Source organism: Erythrolamprus reginae, chromosome 1 (assembly GCF_031021105.1).
Source record: "Erythrolamprus reginae isolate rEryReg1 chromosome 1, rEryReg1.hap1, whole genome shotgun sequence".
In the NCBI taxonomy this organism is placed as follows: Eukaryota; Metazoa; Chordata; class Lepidosauria; order Squamata; family Dipsadidae; genus Erythrolamprus; species Erythrolamprus reginae.
In genome coordinates, this window is record NC_091950.1 from 85,847,848 (window position 1) to 85,874,775 (window position 26,928).

Sequence of the window (26,928 nt, forward strand, 5' to 3'; positions counted from 1 at the left end):
TGCATACACCAGCTATTCTATGGATTGTACAATACGGACTGTTATTGCAATAAAGCTTCCAATGAGATTGTGCATTGTTTAAATTAAATTAACCATTTAACCATAAAACTGAATAATGTCTATGTCAGTGTCCCAATTAACATCCGAGAAATAAATCAGAGTCCAAACCTTGGCCTTCTTCCAAGTTCCAATTTATTAACAGAGCCATGTTGGATGCAAACTGTAGTCAACCCAATACTAATTTTTCCTATAGTTCTGATGGTAATACACCTTTCAAAAAAATAAAGGGAACACTTAAACAACACAATATAACTCCAAGTAAATCAAACTTCTGTGAAATCAAACTGTCCACTTAAGGAAGCAACACTGATTGACAATCAATTTCACATCTGTTGTGCACATTCAATTTTCTATAGAACAAAGTATTCAATGAGAATATTTCATTCATTCAGATCTAGGATGTGTTATTTGAGTGTTCCATTTATTTTTTTCAGCAGTATAGTTTAAGTACATAGAAACAATGATTGTTCCTTTTTATTTTCTTGTAAAGATGAATCATGAAGAGACTTTTCCCATTGTTTTTAGAACTCTTACATCATTCTCTGCCATCTACCTTCCCTTCCTAAAACTTCACGATTACTCGACTGTATAGGAATTTTATGAATTTTAACCTCAGCATATTTGCAGCTTTTTAGATTGAAGAAAGCTGCCCTATATTCAGGAGGGAAGTATTTTTAATAGGAAAGTGAACACAAGAACAAGGGGGCACAATCTGAGATTAACTGGTGGAAAGATCAGAAGTAACGTGAGAAAATATTATTTTACTGAAAGAGTAGTAGATGCTTGGAACAAACTTCCAGCAGACGTGGTTGGTAAATCCCCAGTAACTGAATTTAAACATACCTGGGATAAACATATATCCATCCTAAGATAAAATACAGTACAAGAAATAGTATAAGGGCAGACTAGATGGACCATGAGGTCTTTTTCTGCCGTCAATCTTCTATGTTTCTATATTTTTGTTTTTCTTTTGGTATGGGGTTGTTCTGGGGTATTGAAAACTTTTTACCACTTTTAGGCAAAAGAAATGGCGATGATCCAGGCTTCAGAAAACACCATGAGCAAGATGCCTCGGCAGCGGAGCCGTTGGAGCCAGCCAACCAGCAGCTTAGAGATGACGGTTAAATCGATGCTCGACCTACGTCAACTGGAGTCTTTCTCAGTCTCTCGCTCCACTAGTCAGGATTCTCTTTCCCAGGCCAGCAATGGAGATGACCACAAAGAATACCCCAATGTCTCAAATTATGCCAAAAAAGTAAGAAATCCCCTTCTCAGATTGAACCCCCAACCCCCAAATCTTTTAATTTTGCCATGTTTGGAGGGAGGGCAGGGAGGGATTATCTGTCTGTCCGTCCATCTGTCCATCCGTCCGTCCGTCCGCCTGTCTATCTATCTGATTTATTTGCTGCCCCTCTCCGAGAACTTGGGAAGGGTTGTTCTCCAATAACACCCATCATTTTGGCTTATGGAAACTCTAGCACAAAGGACCACACTCATATAAAATCATTAGTAAAATGCTCCATGTAAATAATTTTGTTAGATCAGTTCATGCCTTTCTTGTCAGGTGGTTTTGTTAATCCTAGGTTTCAAATGTAGCTTTACTCATGTGTGTTTCCACTACTTGATTCCCTTTCCAGGAGGGAGGCTCCACAGCTCTTGAAAAAAACCAGCCTTGCCTTCGACCTCAAGTGATTAGACTTGTGTCCTGCGAAGGAGGGATTTTCCCACAGGAAATGGAACCTTCAGAGAGCGAAGAATGCGTCATCTACCCAGAACAAGAGGATCTTCCTCCTGCTGATATCAGCAGGTCAGAAAGGAATTTCGTTTCTGTGCCTTGTCTTTCTTTCTTATTACTTTACTTACTTACTTGCTTACTTACTTAATTACATATTTACTTACTACTTACTTACTTACTTACTTATTTACTTAGTTAATTTTCCTTCCTTCCTTCCTTCCTTCCTTTCCCCCCCTCCCCTCCCCTCTCTCCTTCCTTCTTCCTTCCCTCCCTCCCTTTCCCTTCCCCCTTCCCCTTTCCTTCCTTCCTCCCTCCCTCCCTCTCTTCCTCCCTCCCTCCCTTCCTTTCTTTCCTTTCCCCCTCCCTCCTTCTCTCCCTCCCTCTCCCTTCCCCCTTCCTTTCCCCTTTCCTTCCTTCCTCCCTCCCTCCCTCTCTTCCTCCCTCCCTCTCTTCCTCCCTTCCTCCCCCCTGCCTCCCCTTCCACCTCCCCCCTTTTCCTCCCTCCCCTTCCCCTTCCTTTCTTCCTTCCTCCCTCCCCTTCTCTTTCCTTCCTTCCTTCCTTCTTGTTTATTTATTTACTCATTGGATTTGAAGGCCACCCAAGAGCAGAATGACTCTGATTGGTTTGGGGTTTAAAACAGAAAAATAGTAACAAGGATGGCGAACCTATGGCATGCGTGCCAGAGGTGGCATGCAGAGCCCTCTCTGTGGGCAAATGTTCTGTTGCCAGCTGCTCTTTTGGTTTGCAGCATGTGCCAGAGCCCTGAAAACTCAAAGACCAGCTGCCCAATGTGCATGTGCACACCAGCCAGCTGGTCTTTGGGTTTCCAGTGCTCCAGCACATGTGAAGACTGGATGGCCAGTCATATGCATGTGCTGGAAATCAGAAGACCAGGTGATCTTCTAGTTTCCAGGGCTGTGGCAGACACTCTAGTTTGGGCATTCAGTGCCGAAAAGGTTTGCCATCACTGAACTAGAGCATTTGGACAATAACCCATGCAGTAACACATCAATAGGATTCCACAAAGACCTGAGAGTAGAAGACCTCTGAAATGTGGCTGTTGGCTTGTCTCAGTTAGCTAGGCTATGAAACCTTCGACAATACCGAGCAGAGAATTTTAACAGAGCATGGATGTGTGATAAAGCCAAGAAACAGACTTAGTTAAATAAGTATTATTTACATATAAACAAAATATAAACAATCCAGAAGAAGCACGAAGCAAATACAGAATAATACGCACTGAGCTATTACAAGATTAGAGCACAAAGCAAAATACAATATAGATAAAAGCACAAAGCTTATACAAGCACGAAGCTTAAACACAATATAGATAAAGCACGAAGCTAATACAAGCATGAAGCTAATACGTCTCAGGCAAAAGTAAAGTAAAGGAAATGACCAAGCAAAATAATGAGCTTTTCATAGCTTCAATGAGGAAGTGACGAAACAGCCTTGAATATTTACTCTGCAAGTACAAGTTAACTCTTTGAGTGCACAATAACTCTTTAAGTACAAGTTAACCCTTTAAGTGCACATTAACCCTTTTAGTACAAGTTTGGTACAGTTTACAATATGCAGTTTACAATGGCAATCCCTAACAATCATGTACCCTGTACTAACAGTGACCGGGATCAATATGAATTTCTGTGGCATATCATTCAGGGGTCATGCACTGCAACAGAAAAGGCATGCTTTCTAGATGTCATTAGCTGGCATTGTTTAAGTGTACCACAACTGTGCTTGATTGTACCAGATGGGCAAAACCCATGGGAGATAGCCTTGCCCTATGCATTAAGGGCTCTATGAGTGATAACAGCTTCTTAAACTGCAGCATTGTATTCTTCTTTTCTCTTACAGTGATTTCCAAGTAAAAGCACTTCCACATGGAAAACTGGGTAGAAGCTACAATAGCAATGAGGGCCCAGATAAGCACAGCCCAGACAGTGCTTGTTCTGTGGATTATAGTAGCAGTCGACTGTCAAGTCCAAATGAAGGTGAGTCCTTTGAAATCGTTTGGACCTGTAGCCACGCTTTACTTCAATTCAGTCGTGGCCACAAAACCCACTCCAGATTAAATGATGACATTTTAAATTCTGAATTTCATTGGAATTGTTTTCAGATAAAATCTTAACTGAAGTCCCTTTCAGCATCTGATTTACTGTGCTAAATACTTGTAAAAATCACTAGACCATAAATTACATAGGCAGAATTATAGCTCTGTATAGCTTTAATCTTTCTATCCTAAGGAATTACTACAATGCTTGGCAAATTGCTCGAGAGAAAAGTATGTAATGGGATTGCAACATCAGTTATCCAAATAGATCAAAAAATTGAAATTAACCTTGGCTTAAGAATGCATTAAATAGCATGAACACCATAACGTTTTTAAACTGTGACCACATTTGACGGAAACATTGATTCTCCATAAGATAATGGTATATACTCTTGGTTAATTGAAAGTTTTGCTAAATGAAGACTCTATTTTCTGAAAATATTTTCTGCATATAAAGACTATAATTCTTCTCAGAATATAAATTAATCGGGAAATAACATTCCTTTTTTGAGACCATCCACCTTTCCCCAAAGACTGAAGCTTAATGTCTCTCGTTTATTGATATATAAAGAAGCCTTTCTCTGTGTATGTTATTTATATTTATTTATTTATTATTTATTTATTAATTAGATTTGTATGCCGCCCCTCTCCGTAGACTCGGGGCGGCTAACAACAGTAAAAAGACAATATGAACAAATCTAATATTAAAAGTAATGTAACAAACCCCAATTTAAGAAACCAATCATACATATAGACATACCATGCATAAATTTTATAAGCCTAGGGGGAAGGGAATATCTCAATTCCCCCATGCCTGACGACAGAGGTGGGTTTTAAGGAGCTTACGAAAGGAAAGGAGGGTGGGGCAACTCTGATATCTGGGGGGAGTTGGTTCCAGAGGGTCGGGGCCACCACAGAGAAGGCTCTTCCCCTGGGTCCCGCCTAACGACATTGTTTAGTCGACGGGACCCGGACCTAACTGGTCGCTGGGATTCGTGCGGCAGAAGGCGGTCTCGCAGATATCCTGGACCGATGCCATGAAGGGCTTTATAGGTCATAACCAACACTTTGAATTGTGACTGGAAACCGATCGGCAACCAATGCAGACTGTGGAGTGTTGGTGTGACATGGGCGTATTTAGGAAGGCCCATGATAGCTATCGCAGCTGCATTCTATATTATATGTTACTAACTGAATTATATTTTTGTTAGACAGATAGACAAATAGATTTTTAAATTTGGATTAATACTCCAGACTGAACCCTTCTTGTTTGCAAGGAAAAGGCATAGGAGAGAAAGGGGAGATGATGATAATGATGATGTCGTAAAAGTAAGCCTAAAATTATAGTGCTTATTAGTGCTGCAGAAACCCCCCCACAGAGTATAAACAATATAATAGAATTGGCAAAAAATATCCATTGCAAATTATGTGGAATATTGGATTGTTTACAAATGCCACTGGGATCCTGTGCCTGAAAAGTTTTGCAAAGTGAGATCAACAGTTGGTGGGTTTTCAAAATTCAAACTGGCAGACACATACGCCAAGTATTACTGTTATAACAAAAAGATATGGTTCACTGATTAGGCAGTTTAATGGATGAAAATCAACTGCAGAAAAATAACAGAATATTGTGGTTTTAAAATTGAGATTAAAAAGATTATGGTGAAAAATATCAGTTTCATGCCAATTATGACTATAACTTCATATACTTCCAAACTGTTTAGAAAGTTTTACATTTATTGGACTTGCTAGGCTAATTTTGTGAAATAGTTGGAACGATGAACATATTACACTATATTCCCTGATTCTTAAGTCCTTGGGTAAATTATGAATCATTGGAATTAACATTCAGTTAATTATACTGTGATATATGTTTGTAAAATAGAATAACAATAATAATATCATCCCATGTGTCCAGAATTGTTATACAGGAATGGACTAAGAATTTTTCTGTTAGTGCAATATATTATTTCATGTTTCACTGATATAATGTTTTTTATAAATTGCATATGATGAGAATCATTTCTCATTTCAGATTCTGAAAGTACTGAGCCTCTCAGTGTGGATGGCACTTCAGACTTGGATGAGCAAGTGGGTGAAGAAGATGAGGAATATGTAAACATTGGATTATTGGATGGAGATGTCCCCACGACTCCAGATCAAGAGAAGTTCCTCAAGCAGCATTTTGAGACTCTAGCCAGTAACAGTGATAAGGGTACATTAGCATAATGGAATCTATAATTGTTAACTCCATTTTCCCTGTCAAGCACAAGTATATTAATCTTTGCTAGATTAATCTGTAGATTCATATTCCTCACGATACAGTCTATAAGAAAATAAGTGATGCCCTGCTGGATCTGACTGTTGGTTCATCTAATCCAGCAGTCTATTCTCATGATGGCTAACCAGTAACAAAAGGAAGTCCGCTAGTTTTCCATTAAATGGTCTTAAGGCCATGATCAGTGAAATGAAAGCAGATTAGTATAAGTATAAGCATGGTTTTGAGTATATGATACTTTATGAATACATGTGGACTTTAGGACAGGGACAGTAGGCACACTGGTGCACTTATGCACGGTCCTCTTAGGAATGGGATGACAGGGTATGGGCCATAGGCTGCCCACGTTAGAAGTGAGGTTAACTTATTCGCATGTTCGATGTCGTAGTCTGGGGTGACATAATAGAAATCATAAAGTGGTATTTAAAGATAGCTCGCAGATGATGGTCTCAGGAAGAGCAAGTTCATGTGTAACTTGGATGTTTTTTAGATTTAGGGACCTTTTGTCAAAGATAGCAACACCGCTCCCTCTTCGGAGTTCTTGATCAGACCGGTAAACATGACAGTTTTGTTCTATGATAATGGAGTCAGGGAGGGATGCATTCAGCCATGTTTCGCAGACAAATATGTCAAAAATGGTCATATTTATTAGGAAGAATTCAGGCATTTTATTTATAAGACTTCTTGTATTAGGTAGCTTGCATCTAAGGTCAGTAGTGGTAGTGGCAGTAGGAGTGGCAGGTAGTGAGGTAGTTTGGGGTATTCATGCCTAGTAGTGCTTTGCTTTGAATAAGAGCTTCTAAGCCCAGACAGAAACAGTTTAATTGCCTAATGTTAGAGGAAAGAGTTATAGGAGTTTACGGTCATAAATTAGTCAAGATGAAACTAATAATCTATTACAGTGTTCCTTTGATTTTCTCGGGTTCGAACTTCGCGAATAGCCTATATCATGGTTTTTCAAAAAATATTAATTAAAAAATGCTTCACAGGTTTTTTTCTATACCATGGTTTTTCCCGCCCAATGACATCATACGTCATCGCCAAACTTTCGTCTGACATTGTTGATTGGCTGAAATCTCAGCCAATCAGCATTGTTATTGCAAAAAAAAAAAATGTTAAAAAATAATTATGTTTATAAATATCAGGATTTCTAAGTGTCTTCAATGGTGAGTACCAGTAATAATGGTGAGAAAATGGTTGTTAAGGGAATCGGAAATGGTAATTTAGGGGTTTAAAGTGTTAAGGGATGGCTTGTGACACTGTCCATAGCCAAAAATTGTGTATTTACTTCTGCATCTCTACTTCACGGGAATTCGACTTTCGCGGGCGGTCTTGGAACGCACCCCCCGTGAAAATTGAGGGAACACTGTAATTTGCAATCCTGAGAACAATGGCATTAAGTTCCATTGAACTCAGGGAATAGTTTTTAATATGACGTGGGGTGCTGGAAAGCAAAGTATGCTATTCCAGGGATCTTTGTTCTTGTACATTGTACGCAAAATAGAAAAACCCAAGTCAAGTTTCTCTTGCTGAAATTTCACATGCAAATTCCTTGCAGGTTTTCATCCCTAATTTGAGTACTTTTCCTCCTTTTTAAATGACAGATGGATCATGTAGGACCCTGGAGAGAATGGAAAACAGTATTTCTTCTCGGTTTCTATCTCGGTTTCCAGGACTCAGGTAGAATCCCATTTTTTATGAATGCAAAGCAAGCTTTGCTTAGACAGGGTGAGCTAAAGTGGTATACTTTCTAAATCTGAGGAACAAGATGAGATTAAGTAAAGCTTCCAATGTTTTTGATGCATATTTTCAGGAAAAGAACAAAAGCGAAAGTGTGCCAAGCTTGATCAAGATACTTTAAAGCTGCATTTATTTCTTAGGCTGAATAGATGCAGTCCATTTATGGTTTAATGAAGACCGAATCTTAAAATTTTATTTAGTCTTTGCTGTTTAGGCATTTTATTTTACTTCAGCATTTCATTCACCTTGAATGGAAAAAAAAATACTGTCCTTTCTTTTTTACTAACCAGCTCCAATCTGTTTTCGTTAGGTGAGAGACAAAGATGCTTACTCTTCAATGCTGCATGAATATTTCGTATCTTATTATAGAAATATTATGCATGATGAAATGTGAAGCTTGTCGTTTTTGTGTATTGGATAAAGGTGTTTATTCTATTGGGAAGTATTTGGTTTTCTTTTTGTCAGCATACAGGAAACCAGAATAACTGCCTATACAGTATTGGATAGTATATTGCATAGTAAGTCAAGTAGAACAGATTTTATTTATTTATTTATTTATTCATTTGTCCAATACACAAATACATAGGAAGAAAAATAGACATGTGATAATATAAAAGAGGGTGAAAGTGAACTTAGAGGAGAGGATATATGAAAGGAAGAGAATATATAAGATAGGTGAAAGAAAGGAAAGACAATTGGACAGGGGACGAAAGGCACTCCAGTGCACTTATGTACGCCCCTTACTTGCTTCAATTTCCTCCTTTTCTCTAAATCATCTAGCCAGACATAGCCATGCCAATTATCTCATAGTAAGATCTCAACTATCTCTGATAATGACAGAGCTGCTATCCCTAGCATAGTACAAATTCCTTCTTTTCCCTAAATCATTCTGTCAGATATAGCCATGTAGGATTAGCACTTTTTTTCTTACTGGCAACTGTTGTACAAGAAAGTTTTTTGTGGAAAGAATTAACCTTAAATATTCATTTAATGACCCTAGGCAATGCCTTTATGGAACGGAACTATCCTATCTTATAGTAGTTGTCAAGAATGCAACCTAATGATGCTATGTAGTAGTAGCAGATGGTAGAAATGTGATACTAAGATGGCATGCAATTGTCAATCAAATATCTTGTCCTGTCTTCAATTCCACAGGGAACCCTCATTTTCTGCATCCAAGTTGGTACTGGATAAGAAATCTACTGAAGGGTCTGTTTTGCCAAAACAACTCGCCAATGAACTGCTGAGAAATGGGCTTGACCCTCAGCACATGCCCACAGAGAATGGCTTCTTTCAAAACGATATTAATTCCGTCAGGTCACTTTATATGCAGAAAAAAAAGAAGTCTGATGTAGAGATCAACAGAGGACGTGGAAGATCTGTTGGGTCTTTTCCAGATAGTGATGGAGCAACGCTGCTGCGGAAATCCCAGTCGGTTCACGATCTTGTTCATAATGGTAAGGAGGTTGCCTTCTATGAAATGGTTAATGACTCCAGGAGAGGAATCTGCCTGTGAGGCTGAAAATCCTTAATGTTTTCATTTCATTTCATTTCATTTCATTTATTGGATTTATATGCCGCCCCTCTCCGAAAACTCGGGGCGGCAATCACAAGTTCTCACTACAAAATGTAGTTACTAATCAGTCTCAGAGGTGGGTTGAGTTGGGCTGACCCTGTTCAGAAGGGAAAGCTATTTCCTATATCTGATGACAATAAGAGGCAAGTAGACACTCAATGATTTTTTTTAAAAAAATAGGCTACAAGTCCAATGAGCCCTGAAAGAAATGGAAATAGAATTCTCTATTAGCCAACTGTGATTGGACACACAAGGAATTTGTCTTTGGTGCATATGCTCACAATGTACATAAAAGAAAATATACATTTGTTAAGAATCATGAGGTACAACACTTAATGATTGTCATAGGGGTCAAATAACCAATCAGGAAACCATCAATAATAATAGTGTTCCCTCGATTTTTGCGGGTTCGAACTTTGCAAATAGCCTATACCACGGTTTTTCAAACAAAATTAATTAAAAAATACTTTGCGGGTTTTTTTCTATACCACGGGTTTTCCTCCCCAATGACATCATACGTCATCGCCAAACTAATAATTTTTGCAAATAAATAACAAAAAAATAATAATTATTGTTAATAAATAATTATGTTTATAAATATCAGGATCACTAAGTGTCTTATTCAACGGTAAGTACCAGTAATAATGGTGAGTAAATGATTGTTAAGGGAATGAGAAATGGTAATTTAGGGGTTTAAAGTGTTAAGGGGAGGCTTGTGATACTGTCCATAGCCAAAAATGGTGTATTTACTTCCGTATCTCTACTTCGTGGAAATTCGACTTTCGCGGGCGGTCTCGGAACGCATCCCCTGCGAAAATCGAGGGAACACTGTAATATAAATAATAAGGATACAGCAACAAGTTACAGTCATACAATCATAAGTGACAGGAGATGGGTGATAGGAATAATGAGAAAAACTAGTAGTAATAGTAGTAATGCAGCCTTAGTGAATAATTTGACAGTGGTGAGGGAATTATTTGTTTAGCAGAGTGATGGCATTTGGAAAAAAAACTGTTCTTGTGTCTAGTTGTCTTGGTGTGTAGTGTATAGCTCTATAGCAACGTTTTGAGGGTAGGAGTTGAAACAATTTATGTCCAGGATGCGAGGAGTCAGTAAATATTTTCACTGCCCTTTTTTTACTGGTGTAGTATACAAATCCTCAATGGAAGGCAGGTTGGCAGCAATTGTTTTTTCTGCAGTTCTGATTATCCTCTGAAGTCTGTGATATCAGTGGGAGGAGGACAGTTTTAAGAAATAAAGAAAAAGGAGAAGAAGGAGCAATGAAAACAGTAACTTCTTCTCCTTCTTTTTTGCCCTGGTGAGCTTCTCTGTTGTAGACAGGAGTTTAGCCCAATAGACTTTAAAGCCTCCAGAACATCTTGGTAATAAGCTAGTTCAGTGTAGAGGGCCTCGCATCTCACATTTAAAAAAAAACAACTCCATATTACATGTGTTTTTTGGGACTCCATTTATTTTTCTTACTATTTTGCATTACTCACAAAATAAATATCACAAATTCTGTGTTGGCAATAACAAACTGAGATTATTATTCTATGGCTACTTTTTGCTTAAAGGAGATGCATTATTATTATTATTATTATTATTATTATTATTATTATTATTATTATTTATTAGATTTGTATGCCGCCACTCTCCGTAGACTCCGGGTGGCTCACAACACTGATAAAAACAATACATAATGACAAATCTAATAATTAAAATCTAAAATAGCTATTATGCATATAAAAAATCTAAAAGAGAAACCCCAGTAAATAAAAGCATACATACAGTCATGTTGTGCACAGAAACTACATAGGCAAGGGGAAAGTGTCTCAGTTCCCCCAAGCTTGACGACAGAGATTGGTTTTGAGGAGTTTACGAAAGGCAAGGAAGGTGGGGGCAATCCTAATCTCCGGGGGGAGCTGATTCCAGAGGGTCGTAGCTGCCTCAGAGAAGGCTCTTCCCCTGGGTCCCGCCAGACGGCATTGTTTAGTCGACAGGACCCGGAGAAGATCAACTCTGTGGGACCTAACCGGTCGCTGGGATTCGTGCGGCAGAAGGCGGTCTCATATATAATCTGGTCCGGTGCCATGAAGGGCTCTATAGGTCATAACCAACACTTTGAATTGGGAACGGAAACTGATCGGCAACCAATGCAGACTGCGGAGTGTTGGAGTAACATGGGCATATTTGGGAAAGCCCATGATTGCTCTCGCAGCTGCATTCTGCAACTTTCATGTGCTTTATTGCATATTACATAGAGTAAAAGTTCTAAATAGGACATGTAAAACTACTTCTTGTCTAAAATTTTCTAACAGAAATTAAGGTAATGATATTTAGAGAAAAACTATGTAGAACAAAGAGTGATAGTTCAAAAATATTGAAATAACATTGTTATTTTGCTTACTATTTCTTCCAGAATAATTACATTTAGAAGCTGGAGCTATTTTAATTCTGACTACACAAATTGCTCCAGACCAGTTGTGTGTATTTATTTATTCCATTTCTACAGATAAAATTCCTGGTGGGATGCTGTCTGTCAGGCAGCGGCCTCAGGCACTAATGGTAGGTGAGAAGGAGCCAAAATCCAACCACTGTCAGTCATTTTCTGCAGCGCTCCTGAAGATGGAGAATTCCAGCTTTTTGCAAGCCAAAGACATTAAAGCTGCAAAACCAAAATCCTATATGAGTCCTACCACAAGTTTCATGGCCAAGATGTCCCGTAGTGTGTCTATGGGAGAGAATCTGTGCTTTGGTGATAGCTCAGAAAACCAGAATGAAGTGAAAATCAACTCACAAGGATCAGAGAAGACAAGACTAAATCTGTTTGAGGACATTGAGAAGAATAAGCCATTCGTGAAGGACCATAGCCCAGTGAAACCTTCCCTTCAGCCAACTGCAAGCTCTTCGTCAACCCAGTCCTTTCAGAGCAAGCTGGCATCTAGTCGAGCCCATTTGACCCTTGACATCCCAAAACCCCTACCTGATAGGCCAGTATTAACTTCTTTCTCACCAAAGTCAAAAACTCTTCTGGGATCAGAATCTCCTCAATCACCTGGTGCTGTTGGGAAAAAGAAGCAGTCTTTTCCTGAAGGCTGGGCCTTGAAATTGGAAAGTCAAGCCGCTGGACCTCTTGGCCTTGGTAAAAGTAGTCCTTTGAGCCCCTGTGCAGATGCTCTGAAAGAGAATCACACACAACTGAGGTCCAAAACCCAACTCGAGCCAAGAATAATTAATTCCAAGCGAAAAGAGCCTTCAGATGAACTTCATCCGATTTCTCCAGAAAAACTACCGCTGGAATGCATGGACGAAGTTGCCACTGCTAGCGATGTGCCAGCGAACGATGAGCATTGCTCTTATGAACAAAGTGGGCTAAAGTCTCCTACAAATGGAAACGACTCAGGTGTGCACAGATATCCATCTCCTACCTCCCCCCCTTTCTGTCTTTTGTCTTTGTGAACTGCTTCTCCGTTCCATCCTGTTTCTTTCCATCTAGCTTCTCATTGTCTGGCCCGGTCTCGTTCCATAACCCATCGTTTTAGTGGTGAGACATTTCAGTCTGACATTATTATTTTTTTCTATTTCTGTTTCCCCTTTTACTTACATTTTGCATGCAAATAATACAGCTCTTATGTTTTTTCTTCTTCAAAAGGGAAGTTAAGAATAGGGGTAAAAGCAAGCAGTAAAGCTTTTCAGTAATGTTCTCTATTGTGGAAAATAGGATTTTATGCTCAATGTTGCCAGAATTTACAGAATTAAATCCTCAGCTTTTCTGACACTGTGTGCTAACACTTAAGCAGTGTAGGAAACATGAGACAACTGGTAAAAAAAAAAAATCTTTATGCTGAAGAATCTTGCCACTGAAGAAAAATAATGTAACGTATAGAATTTGGATTCCAAATATTCCAAGGCTTTTAAAATTTTAGTAGCAGTAGCAATAAGCAAAGCACTTATATTCCACTTCATGGTGCTTTATAGCCCTTTCTAAGCGGTTTTACAGAGTCAGCATTTTGCCCCCAACATTCTGGGTCCTCATTTTAGAATAGAATAGAATTGAATTGAATTCTTCATTGGCCAGGTGTGATCGGTCACACAAGGAATTTGTCTTTGGTGTATATGCTCTCAGTGTACATAAAAGAAAAGGATACATTTGTCAAGAATCATGAGGTACAACACTTAATGATTGTCATAGGGGTCAAATAAGCAATGAAGAAGCAGTCAATATAAATAAAAACCTTAGGATACAAGCAACAAATTACAGTCATATAGTCCTGAGTGGGAGGAAAAGAATGATAGGAATGATGAGAAAAAACTAGTAGAAATAGAAGTGCATACATAGTAAAAATTTTACCAACTTTGGAAGGATGGAAGGCTGAGTCAATCATAACTTGTGAGAATCGAACTATCAAACTGCTAGCAGCTGGCAGTCAGTAGAAGTACCCTGCAGTACTGCATTCTACCTACTGCACCACCATGGCTTATACAGTAGAGGAATGAAATATGGGAGTAGGGGGAGAGTTACAGAAATATATACAAGAGATGAAAATTTGTCCATTGATAATCTTCTACCCGGCAGAATACATTCCCCAAATTTGTTCCAAAAAGTTGAGAAACTCTTAGGAGCAGACTTGGGGCATACAGGAAGTAAGGAGAAGATTCCTCTATGCTAGCAGAAACCCATCTGCAGAAAATTAAGTGTCTTTCGTAATACAGGCTTATAACATACCTCTGTATCACAAATCACTTCAGTTGGTTGAGTAAGTTTACATTGCAGATAATTTTTATTTATTTCTTTCTTTCTTTCTTTCTTTCTTTCTTTCTTTCTTTCTTTCTTTATTTATTTATTTATTTATTTATTTATTTATTTATTTATTTATTTATTTATTTATTTATTTATTAATTAATTAGATTTGTATGCCGCCCCTCTCCGGAGACTCGGGGCGGCTCACAACATACAATAGAACAATTCACAACAGATCTAATAAATTTAAAAAACATTTTAAAACCCCATTATTAAACCAGACATACATACAGACATACCATACATAAATTGTATAGGCCCAGGGGAGAGGGGGGAAATGCCTCAATTCCCCCATGCCTGACGGCAGAGGTGAGTTTTAAGGAGTTTACGGAAGGCAAGGAGGGTAGGGGCAATTCTAATCTCCGGGGGGAGCTGGTTCCAGAGAGTCGGGGCCGCCACAGAGAAGGCTCTTCCCCTGGGACCTGCCAGATGACACTGTTTAGTCTACGGGACCCGGAGAAGGCGAACTCTGTGGGACCTAATCGGTCACTGGGATTCGTGCGGCAGAAGGCGGTCTCAGAGATATTCTGGTCTGATGCCATGAAGGGCTGTAATGTAAACTTAGTTTATTTACAAAAGGCCACTAACATTGAGCATACTTTTTACTACACGGACAGGGCTGCCATACAGAATTGCTCAATCTCATTAGAACAAAGGATTTTTGAAGGCAGGAATAAATGTCATTTTATATTCCACTAATGGCTTGCATGCAACTTCGGGCTTTGTGAAAAGTTATCTAATATCTGCTTTCAGTCCCTTTTCATCTACCAATTGTGCACATATTTCATATTATGGAAGAAAATAAGATAGGAGATGAAGTATGGTCATCACCTCTGTTATTCGTGGCTGAAAGTTCATTCCCATTAGTTCTGAAGTCTTATGCATCATTCATCTAAGAATTTTGGAGTGCTTAGACACCATAAGCAACATGTCCATACATCTGCATTGGCATTGACTGATTTCAATAGCAATGTAAATATATAATAATGGGAGAATTGGACTTTGTAATGAAAAGAGAATGGTTCATAATTCGTTCAGGAAGAATAATTAACAAGATTATAGGGAGGATTCATCCTGTAAATTAACAAGAAGGTGAAGAATGAAGGCAACTCAGATATGATCACTTGTGTTAAGAGGGTTTTTGGTTTTTTAGGGTAGGTTGGAAAACTGGGGGGGGGGGGAGAATCCCAAAAAAGGAAATACCAAAGTATATACATTTGTGTGATTTTCAAGTGCATGAGTTGAACAAGATTTTGTCTTGAATCCACTCGGTTCTTGCAGTTCTTTTGATTAAATACATACATACATTAATACATAGAGGGATGGGCTGCTGCCCAGACGTGGGTGGGGAACACAGTGGGGTAGCGAAAATGGAGCTCCACCCAAGAGCACCCAATTTGCACTGAAAGATGTTGAAACAAAATACATAAGCCATGGCCACAGTGTGATAGTAAAAATTTTGGTAGCCCTTCACTGCGTGCATACATACATACATACATACATACATACATACATACATACATACATACATACAATTTCAGAAGTATTTTTGGTGGGTTTTAATGTTATCTTTGTCAGGACATAAAGGCTTATGCATATGTGTATGTTCATCCCTTTTTATGTCATTATTATGTCTCATTGTGTGTCATTATATACTTTTATATGTCTGACTGCTTAATTAGTGAGATGGCAGCTAAGCAGGCAACCAAAGTTAAACTTGCCTTTTAATACTTGCAAGAAATTGTATCTCTCTCAGTAAGTCAAAGATGCTTTTGGAGATTATATGGATTAATGTACCAATTATTAATTTCTAGTACTCAGATTTTAGATAGCTATGATTTACTTCTTTCTTCATTTAATTGGGAGCAGACTTTGTAATCATAGCTGTTTAACCAAAGTCTGGCAGGTTCAGATTGAATTTAGTTCAGATTAAATAAAACAAACCTAAACAATCCACATTATTCTTTCACTTTAAAAAAAACTATCGCCCCCTTTTTTGGGAGGAGGGGAGAAATACTGTTTTACTATTTTGGATATGCCTAATGATGGGAAGGAAACAAAGGCAAAGTAACTTTGGTTGTGGATAGGCCTAATTAGTGCTTCAGCATGCTTTTGACAAATCAAATTAATTGACAATGTTTGAATTAAGATACATTTCATGATTTGTAGTGGTAATCAAATGATTTGTAATGGAAATAAAATGCGTCACATTGTGAATATTCAAGAATCAGTGACCTCTTCAAAACTGATACGATTTTGCATGACATCAGTAGTAGTTTTCAGTAGTGAATTGTAGAGCAGACTGAAATTATACCTCTGTTCGGTATTTATGTTCTCTTATTCCTCCACACTACCAGGTTCATCAATCAGCGTTGAGCAATGCAAGCATGTAGTGTCTGAGCTCCAGGACAGTATGCGCAAGGCCATCCAGATATATCACCTGGTAAGTCACCCCTTTGTTTCTGTTAGATCTAAATGCTTATGTATAAAACCAACTTATTAATAGAGAAATATAGAGCTAAGAATAGGAGCAAAAAAAAAATCCAGTAAAGAGCAGACATCTGTTCTTGTTTTTGTGAGATTAGAAACCAGTTGTAACTGCACAGAAGGTAAGCCGAAAGAATTTTAAGCTGTGACCAGCTAGAGCTGAAGGCCAAAATATGTATTATAATTATGTATTCATAAGGCTTTAGCAGCTCCTTACTCCTTCTTTACTTTCAAGTGACCAGAACCCTTTCAAAAAACATCACGAAATGCATTTATTTGGCTTGATTTTTAAAATTCATCAGAAGAGCAAGAAAACAAATATTGTTGCTTTTAAAAAGATTGCAGGTAGCCCTCACTTACCAATCATTTATTCAGCGAACATTGGAAGTTATGACAGTGCTGTAGAAATAATTTTATGGCCCATTAATAATCATTGTAGGATTCCTCCATCATGTGAACGCAATTAGTCAGTAGTAAATGTTGCCTTCTGCTTACCCCGTGTTTCCAGTCTCCTCTTGTAGAGCAGAGAGATTGGAGAGAAAACCGATTGCAAGAAAGAAAACTGCTTGTTCTTCTTTACCATTATTATTATTTTTATTTGTTAATTAGATTTTTAGGCCGCCTTTCTCATGGACATTAAGGGAGACTAGGATGGTCCCATTTCGGCCTTGTTCTGGCCTCATCAGCTAGCTATATATTATATATATAATTGGTTTTTTCAAAATAACAAACATAACAAACAAAACATACAACATTTAGTGGAGCTACAGTCGCTCCGCTCAGGATAGAAGTCTTCATCATAATAATAATGAAAAAATAAAAAAATTGTCTATAAGATACATATTGTTATATAGGATAAAAATGTCAATTTTACTATATGAATCTAAATCTATATCAAAATTTATAAAAATATATGTGAAAAAGAAAAAAGTTTTAAGAGAAGAAAAAAGAAGAGAAATTTATGTTTATACTAGTAATTACCATCTTATACAACTCTAATACTAAATTCAAATATGCAAAATAATATAACAACACTCTTATCTCTTTTTCCTTGTTTCCCACCAAATATATACTTTCTGCCAGATATTATAAAATTCTGATTCTTCTTGGTTGTTTAACCAACAACCAAGAGGCACAGATGTGTTTTTAATGCCTTTTGAGAGGCAAGGAGAGTGGCTGAAGTGCGGATCTCCGGTGGGAGTTGGTTCCAGAGAACTTCAAGAGTACCTTGAAGACAATGTGACTGCATCAGCAGTCTGGAGCCTCGGGCTGGGGATCATGGCATGGGCATGCTATACAAACAGTTCACAGTACTCTCTTGAAATCTCTTTCTCTCCAATCTTTTCATTTTGGAAGAAGATGGTGAGGGGGGTGGGGGGCAAACCTAGTAGGCAAACTCTCCTTGTCCTCCTCCTCCTCTCCTCTGATCCTTCCCTTTCTCTCTCATCAGCACACCAAAGAGATTGAAGAGGGATTTCAAGGGAGTGAGCTCTTTGCTCTTTTCTGCATAAAAAGTTACTTTTAGTTACTTTTAAATTTGTTGTACATTGTTTCATTATTGTTGTGAGCCGCCCCGAGTCTATGGAGAGGGATGGCATACAAATCTAATAAATAATAATAATAATAATAATAATAATAATAATAATAATAATAAGTGATGCAATCACATGGCAGCGTGGAGCTCGGAGCCATAGACACAGTCATGGTCTCTTCTTCCCAAGTGGGGGGATGCCGTCCAGCCAGTGGAAATGGCCTGGGAATGGCACAACCGATAGATTTCGGCCCAGGAACGGCACGATGAACAGATTCCCGAAACAAATTTTTGCACAGAAGCAAAAACACTGGCGAAATAGCCGAAATCTCAAGAGATTTGTCTTGCTGCCCATGTGCAGAAGCCAAATCTCATGCAGGGCGTGTGCGCATGTGTCGGGAGTGTGCGCACCCACGCCAGTCGCTGAGGACCATCCGGTTAGCACGATAAGTGGCTGCTCAATACTACATAGACATAAACCTATTTTTCTCCAATCTCTCTGCTCTGTGTGGGGTGGGAGAAGGAGGAGAAAAAGCAAGCAATTTTGGTAAACAATCTCTCCCCCACTCTAATTCTTAAAGAATGCCCAAATTGAGGAAGGGTGACTTGAATTTTAAACACTCTTCTATGATTACAAGTGATAATCTTGCAACACAGGATTTACTGCTTATTTATTGATTCATTTATTTATTAGATTTGTATGTCGCCCTTCTCCTCAGACTCGGGGCGGCTCACAACAATAATAAAACAGTGTACAATGAACAAATCTAACATTAAAAAAGGAAATATCTAAAAACCCATTATTTAAAAAAACATACAACACAAGCATACCATACATAAAACTATATAAGCCTGGGGGAGATGTCTCAATTCCCCCATGCCTGGCGATATAGGTGGGTCTTAAGCAATTTACGAAAGACAAGGAGGGTGGGGGCAGTTCTGATCTCTGTGGGAGTTGATTCCAGAGGGCCGAGGCCGCCACAGAGAAGGCTCTTCCCTTGGGGCCCGCCAGACAACATTGATTAGTCAACGGGACCTGGAGAAGGCCAACTCTGTGGGACCTTATCGGTTGCTGGGATTCGTGCGGTAGCAGGCGGTTGCGGAGGTATTCTGGCCCGATGCCATGTAGGGCTTTATTTACGGTATTCCTTTGCTTTTCTAATATAGGAAACTTAGCTCTAGAGCAAATCTGTTTGCATTTCTTTTTCAGGTATCTACTGACATGGAATCTTCGCCTGATAAAGATAAGATTTCAGGCCTCTTGTCTGAAACATTCTCTGTGATGAAAAAGGAATTGGATTCCTTGAAAAATGGCAATGGACTTCAAAGGAAGAAAGATCAACTGACACAACCACAAAATATAGTTGGAATGCCATTAGGGGTGGGCAGTAGTGAAACTTTACCTAGCCCTCGGCACTTTGGAGATGACCAAACTCTTGCCTTGTTGGAACAATACTCAGAATTACTGCTACAAGCTGTTGAACGACGTATGGATAAAAAACTTTAATTGTCTTTTTTAACAACAAACACTTTTAATGGAATGCCGAGAATCATACACAAAAACTGATGGAACGTTACCATATTGACAACTTGAAATAACACTTTGGGGTGTTTTTTTAAATCCAATGGGCAAATCTTTTTTCTTTTAACAGAAACAGTTCTGTCCACAACTTTTTAAAATGTGCTGGTCACAGTACTAATCCCCTTGTGCCTGTCTCCTCCACTAAGAGTGTTATATGAACTATTTGGCTCAAAAGACATTCTAGCAATTGAAGAGAATTGGTCAATGGTCCAGGGGCGGCCCAGTTTGAAACTGCTGACTTGATAGAATGAGATGAAGCTGAAATAGCTTTGTCCCTCTGCAGTGTTATCTCAAACTAGGCATAGATGATTACAACTGTTATTTATTAATTTATTTTTACGATTATAATTCTGAAACTTTTACCTGGGTTTTGTAGTCATGGTTATTTTGATATCTTTTCCACATTTATAGTGAGAGAGATTCAATAAGGTAAATATATTGATGGACAGCAGGTAGGTTATAGAGCTGCTTTCTGCTGTAGCGTGTATTACTGAATTTTGCTTCCTTATTCCTTTTTATTATACCAATATGTTTTATTTTAATTTTGCATTTAGCATTATGATCATTCTGCTTCTGTTTTCTATTTAAAGAAAATCCTGTGCTCTATTTTTCATGACATTTGTTTCCACAAAACACCTGTCCTTTGGTTCAACATCCAGAGAGATATGTTACAAATCTTGTTGGTTAAAAGAAAGGCTTTTTAAACCTGTAGTTAAAAAGTAGTGGTATTTTCTCAGGTTTTATGTGAAACCAGATCCATCAGAGTCAAATTGATGCAGTTGAATAACTATCTAGTTAAAAAATTTTTTTTACTGCTGGGTTATGTCAGTGAGCTCATGATATTAGCACTGTTCTGTTTTTGTGGATATAGAACTGTGGAAAGGTTGATAGGATGGGGAAGGGGTAATGATAGAACACAGTCACAGAACAAAGTGATGAAAGCTTGTAATCAATACACCTTCTGGGAAAGCTTCAGATATTTCTAACTTCCCAAAAGAGAGATCCCCTTTCTCTATCTAAGGTTGAAATCTGAAAACAATCTATGTGTGAGTATTCAGGAAATACTGATTGCTATGACATTGCTATTCTATTTCCTTTCCGCCCTTGCACTGGAATATAACTAAAGCTTACTATGTTCTACACTATGCCAGGCTTCTCCAAATTTATATCAGTTAGCACGTTGCCTTTGGTCAAATAAAGAAGCAAAGTAAGCGCAGATCTACATCTTTTCAGCTGTGGTACCCTTTATATTGAATTATTCATCCTAACATGTCTGAAGTATTCACTGATAAAAAAGAAACCTTTTTAAAAGCTATAAAAACTTCAATACTACTCTCTCATGTTAGAGAATAGCAGTGTTTCTTACTGGCGATCTGACCATTTTAATACATGGTTCTTCTACCTCCTATATTTGTTGAGGTTAAAACAACTTTGTTGAGAATTCCTAGCTGATATGGCCCAAATTAAAATTCTGAAGATTTGCACTTACAGTCAATCTAGAGGGTGCCATGGTGGAATAGGCTGGTTTAGATATTCCTGAGTGGTTTTTCTACTTGCATTTTGTAAACTGTCATGTGTGAACATCTATCTTCACTGCTCCAGATAGCTGGCCACCTGTGGTATAGATTTTCGTTTGAATCTCATTAGCTTTCATCCAGCACCACTGCAGTGTTAAAGAAATCTGCAGAGCTGTTCCTGTTTTGGCTGTCCATTGAACTCCAAGGCTGGGGACTTGGAACACTTAGTGCTGTTCAATTATGTCGTTTTTGGATTTGTTTAGATAATTCTCTGAATAGAGTTGAACGATAGTTGACGCACTTCTTAAAACTGAGCTTTTTCCTTCCAGCTATAGATGTTTGAATCCCAGAGACACAAGAGTCTCATTGCTTAGACTGCTGGAATATGCTCTTAATTTAAGTGAAAATTAAGGTGGCTTTTTTCTACACATCCATATTGAGAAATGTCTTAATAGCCAAAATGTCTTCTTCCTGTTCATATCTAGACTGTAAAAAGTGTTCAGTGCTTAGGAATCTTTCCTGTGCTGGAACACATGCACTCAGGTAAAGAAGTCATGCTTCCAGATATCCTGTGGCATGAACAATGAGAAATTCAGAATGTCTATTCAACCTTGACAGGGTCAAACTTTCAAATGTATTTGGGGGGGAAAAATCAACTTGCTGATAATTTATACCTCAAGCATTAACAAATAATGATTAATCAGGGACTGCCTTAGATAAGAGGCAACATTAAAACCCCTGTGAATTTCAAAGCAGTTTCCAGTGAATAAGTTTCATTGTGTTATTCTTAGATCAGGAATTATTTATTTTCATAGACCCAGGTAGGAAAATACTGTAATACAGATGGGGACTTGGATGTGAATTAGAACTGTAGTTTTGTGAGTCTTGAGTAAGTAGATATTTAAAGAGGAATGGATCGGTCTGTAATTTCTAATATTTTGTTTAAAAGCATACTGAAGGTTTCTAGAAAAGTTATAGGACTGAGAATCAGTTGATTCAAGGAGCGAAATATAATGAAAAAGTTCTGGAATGGAAAAGAGACATTGTAAGTAGAGTTAGCAGTTAAACGATAATGTAAATGAGTTTGTAGTTAAACATTGGGATATGTTTGTCTGCTGAAGTGCCCTTTATTTTCCCACTAATATGTATGATTTGGGCATTGGGAATGAATATTCTCAGCCAATACAATTTCTCAAAGCCATTTGCGTTCCATGAGATTCTGACCTCCTTTATTTTCTCTTCACGGTCAGGAAGAACCAAGAGAAAAGCCTACATGTTCTCCATGGAAAATACTTGATGTAAAATACACTTTTTAAGTCATTGGTGGCACCTTATAGTAATTCAAATGTAAACTTTGGAGCATTGCTTTTTTAAAAGTAAGAAGATTCTGTGACAGTAAAATGTCAGCTAGCATACTTTTTGTTTTCAACTGCATGCAACTTTTCTGGTGTTATTATGGATGTCCATTGACCCTTTAAGGAAACTTCAACATGTTATCTAGGGACAGGAAAAATACAAATGTCGTATTTCAATCTGTTCTATTTCTACTGTTTTTAATGTTTGCATGCAATTTATATATGCTTAAAAAAAGACTATAAAAGATCCATTTCTGATGTCACATTTGCATATTGTCTCTGTGTTTTCTGAAATGTTTCTTAATGTGATTTGAAGTTTCTTATACTATTTCTCTTTTCAAAAAGAGCCTTTATAAAAAAAAAATACTGTGCATGCAAATGAGACCTATCCCTGTTTCTATACAAACACAGGAGAACTTTCAAAGGCTGAAATATGTGCACACCAGTTATAGATATATGTATCTGGTGTTTCTACATATGAATGTCCTGTTACGTACCTGTACTGGTTGTCTTTTTTGTATAAATAACTTTTTGATGTTGGGGCTTATTCCCTTCTCCTTTTAGTTCCAGTGATCCAGAACTTATTGATCCCAAAGAAAGAACCAGCCAACACTGAGGGCAGCATTTTAAAACATAAATGACATTGTCATGCATATGCACTCAGCCACTGGATCTACAGAATCCAATATTTAAAATACAAATTCAGAATGCACAGCAGCTATTGTATGGCCCTTTGGGTACTGCTGACTAAATTGTTATTTGTCTAGATTTTAAAAAAAGAATATCCTGTATTATTTGTAAATAATAAGCTGAAGCTGGGCTGCTTATATATTGGGCTAACCTGCTGTAAATTAGGAATACAGTAAGCCATGTCTACACAATGTATCTTTAAACCTAGGGTACAGATAGCTTTTATCTGTGTTCTTTCAACACTCCCTTTTTATTTTACACTTGTTTAAAAGGAGAAAACAACCCTAAACCTTCTTATTTATAAATTGTGTTTTGTATCTTGACTTTAATGGAATATGAACCTTTTACAATGTCCTTTTTTAATTATTTGAAAATTGTTTTAATGGTTGTTGGGGGTTTGCACTGTGAGCGACTTTGGGGGGTATTTTTAATTCTGCATTCATTTGTATTCAATGTCTAAATTTCAATAAACAAATTTATTGTTACAATTTTATTTTCATGCTATTGTTTACTATGATTTTGTTCAATTGATGAACTCAGTGGGGCTATAAAATAAATATTTATTGAATATTCTATATTTTCCCCAGTAATTTTGAACTTAGAAAACAAGCAAAAGTTCCTTAACCCATCACTAATCATTGTTCTATAACTCAGTTTCTGTGTAGTATGTGCAAATGTATATTTTGAAGGTCAACCCTCTTAACTCTGCTGTTGTGTTCACATTTACGATACACTTGTACTGTTTTGGGTGTAACAAAATGTAACAATCAGCGTGTAGCAAAAAGTAAACAAAATGAAAAAAAACCCACACTTATAGTAAGAACCCCTCAAATGAGAAAAAGTCAATTAATCACAAGTTTCAGATCCGCATGACAAATCTACAGGGTCTCAAATTTCATTTCGGGTCATATTGACCGGAGCATAGGAGCAGGGTTAAGATGATGTCCATGGAGGATTAACATTAAGGACCAGGGCCGCCGATAGGCCGGTACTACTGGTACTGGCGTGAGGGGCCAGGTCAAATTTAAAAATGGGGGGGCGGTTTTGCCGGCCCCCTGGGCCCTGGCGCCCGCAGTAATTTGTGCCCAGTGAGCACAGGCGCAGTACTGGCCCTCTCTTGCCGGCCGCCTGCCTAACCAACGGGAGCGGGACTCATTTGCAAGAAAAGGGCACGCCCTGGACTCGAAGCCCCGACGGAGCCTTTGGCAGCGCGGTGCTCCCGGAATAAAGTAAAGCGCGTGGCGAAGGTCGGAGTCCCTTCGGGGGGGGGGCGGCATTGGGGAACGAGGCTTGGGCAGCCGGGCACTCGCCTCATCCGGGCCCGGGCCGGCAGAGTAGTTTGCTTTTGCACCCCGTCTCGAGCTCCATTGGTGCCAACCCGGCCCTCCCCACTTCAGAGAGAGGGGGGGAGAAAGAGAGAGAGAGAGAAAGGGATAGAAAGAAAGGGAGGGAGAGAGAGATAAAAAGAGAAAGAGAGAGGGAGGGAGAGAAAGAGATAGAAAGAGACAAAGAGGGGGAGAGAAAGAGAGAAAAAGAGAAAGGGAGATAAAAAGAGGAAGAAAGAGGGAGGGAGAGAAAGAGATAGAAAGAGACAAAGAGGGGGAGAGAAAGAGAGAGACAAAGAGAAAAAGGGAGAAAGAGAAAAAAGAGATAAAAAGAGAGAGGGAGGGAGAGAAAGAGAGAGAAAAAAGAGAAAGGTAGATAAAAAGAGAAAAAAGAGAGATAAAAAGAGGAAGAGAGAGGGAGGGAGAGAAAGAGGTAGAAAGAGACAGAGAGAGGGGGAGAGAAAGATAGAGAGAAAAAGAGAGAAAGTGAGATAAAAAGAGAAAAAAAGAGAGAGAGATAAAAAGAGAAAGAGAGGGAGGGAGAGAAAGAGATAGAAAGAGACAGAGAGGGGGAGAGAAAGAGAGAGAGAAAAAGAGAGAAAGGGAGAGAAAAAGAGAAAGAGAGAGAGAAAAAGAGGAAGGGAGAGGGAGGGAGAGAAAGAGATAGAAAGAGACAAAGAGAGAGGGAGAGAAAGAGAGAAAAAGAGAGAAAGGAAGATAAAAAGAGAAAAGAGAGAGAGATAAAAAGAGAAAGAGGGAGGGAGGGAGGGAAAGAGATAGAAAGAGACAAAGAGAGAGAAAAAGAGAAAGGGAGATAAAAAGAGAAAGAAAGAAAGAGAGAAGGGGAGAGAGGGAGAGAAAGAGATAGAGAAAGTGAAAGAGAGGGAGGGAGAGAGAAAGAGAGAGGGGGAGAGAGAAAAAAGAAAGATATAAAGAGAAAGAGAGAGAGAAAGGGAGACAAAAAGAGAAAGAGAGGGAGAGAAAGAGAAAAAAAGAGAAAAAGGGAGAGAAAAAGAGAAAGAGAAAGAGAAAAGGAGAGAGAGAGAAAGAGAGAGAAAAAGAGAGAGAGATAGAAAAGCAGGTGGGGGGGCACACCTATTTTGCCAGCCCTCGGATGGGCCATAGGGATCCGGTGTATGTGGAGGGAGCGGTCCCCAGCTTCTGTTCTGCAGAGGGGAAGCCAAAGCCACCGAATGGGTTATGCAGAGTGCCAGTGTTTGGGGCAAGGTGGGGGGTGGGGGTCTTCCTTAACCCCCATTTCTTTGGCGGGGCTAAGAGGCCTGCCTAGCAGGGCTGGTGTGTTGCTGAAGGTTTTGTCGAGGGAGACCAGTGGAGCCGCCCCCCCCTCCCCGCTCCCATCCCCAGGGAAGGGGGTTCTGGCATCACTACCACTGGCTTTGGAAAGAAGCCCCTGGCCTCTTCAGGGGGTGGAGGGAGGGGTCCGTAGTGCAGGGCTGGACAATGGCTGAAGACCAGTTGACTGCAGCTTTCAGAATTCCTCAGCCAGGAATATGGAGAAGACAGTTTGAAAATTTAAAAGGGAAGGAAGGAAGGAAGGAGGGAGGGAGGCAGGGAGGGAGGAAAAGAAAAAGAAGAGAAAAAAGGAAAGAAAGAGAAAGAAAAAAGAAAGAGAAAGAAACAAAGAAACAAAGAGGAAGGAAGGGGATGGGGAGGGAGGGAGGAAAGAAGGAAGGAAGGAAAAGAAAAACAAAAAGAGAAAAAAGAAAGAAAAAGGGAAGGAAGGAAGGAAGGAAGAAGGGAGGGCCCCCCCAGACACTTAGGCTGTATGGGGCCCCAAAATTCCTGATGGCGGCCCTGTTAAGGACCACCTGTACAGTGGCCTATAGCAAAAAGAGAGTGAGAAGGGGAGAGAGAGGGAGATATGAGATTATGATGAATTCCAGGCAGGTAAAAATTAATACAGTAAACTGAGCCAATTGTTTTTCCAACCTTGCTATAATACAAAGAAACATTAGTACAACATTGTGCGCTAATATGGTACAGATGGTAGTAATTGTAATTATAGTTTTGCTACAGAAAATACTTGGATTCCACAATATTGCTCAGGAGAACCACTTTGGAATAGTGGTTCAGGCACTAGGCTACAAACACAAAGACTATGAGTTCCAGACCTGTCTTAGGCACTTGCTTAAGTTAGATGATCTTCAGCCAGGCACTATTACGACTTTTCAGAGAG

General features: G+C 38.8%; 1 protein-coding gene across 3 annotated transcripts in view; it reads left to right on the forward strand.

The window, feature by feature from the left end:
- The window catches only part of MAPKBP1 (mitogen-activated protein kinase binding protein 1), a 166,980-nt gene extending 143,086 nt beyond the window's left edge, over nt 1-23,894 (forward strand). Inside the window, exons 23-31 of one of the 3 annotated variants that reach the window (XM_070757379.1) lie at nt 1,079-1,315; nt 1,698-1,867; nt 3,654-3,790; nt 5,885-6,064; nt 7,732-7,807; nt 9,023-9,324; nt 11,956-12,846; nt 16,602-16,687; nt 19,473-23,894. In XM_070757379.1, the coding sequence (XP_070613480.1) occupies nt 1,079-1,315; nt 1,698-1,867; nt 3,654-3,790; nt 5,885-6,064; nt 7,732-7,807; nt 9,023-9,324; nt 11,956-12,846; nt 16,602-16,687; nt 19,473-19,769 (2,376 nt within the window). In that variant the 3' untranslated portion in view covers nt 19,770-23,894. Of the gene's footprint in view, nt 1-1,078; nt 1,316-1,697; nt 1,868-3,653; nt 3,791-5,884; nt 6,065-7,731; nt 7,808-9,022; nt 9,325-11,955; nt 12,847-16,601; nt 16,688-19,472 lie in introns of those variants that run through there. The other 2 variants (XM_070757389.1, XM_070757398.1) reach the window with 2 other exon arrangements.
- The last annotated feature ends 3,034 nt before the right edge of the window (nt 23,895-26,928 follow it).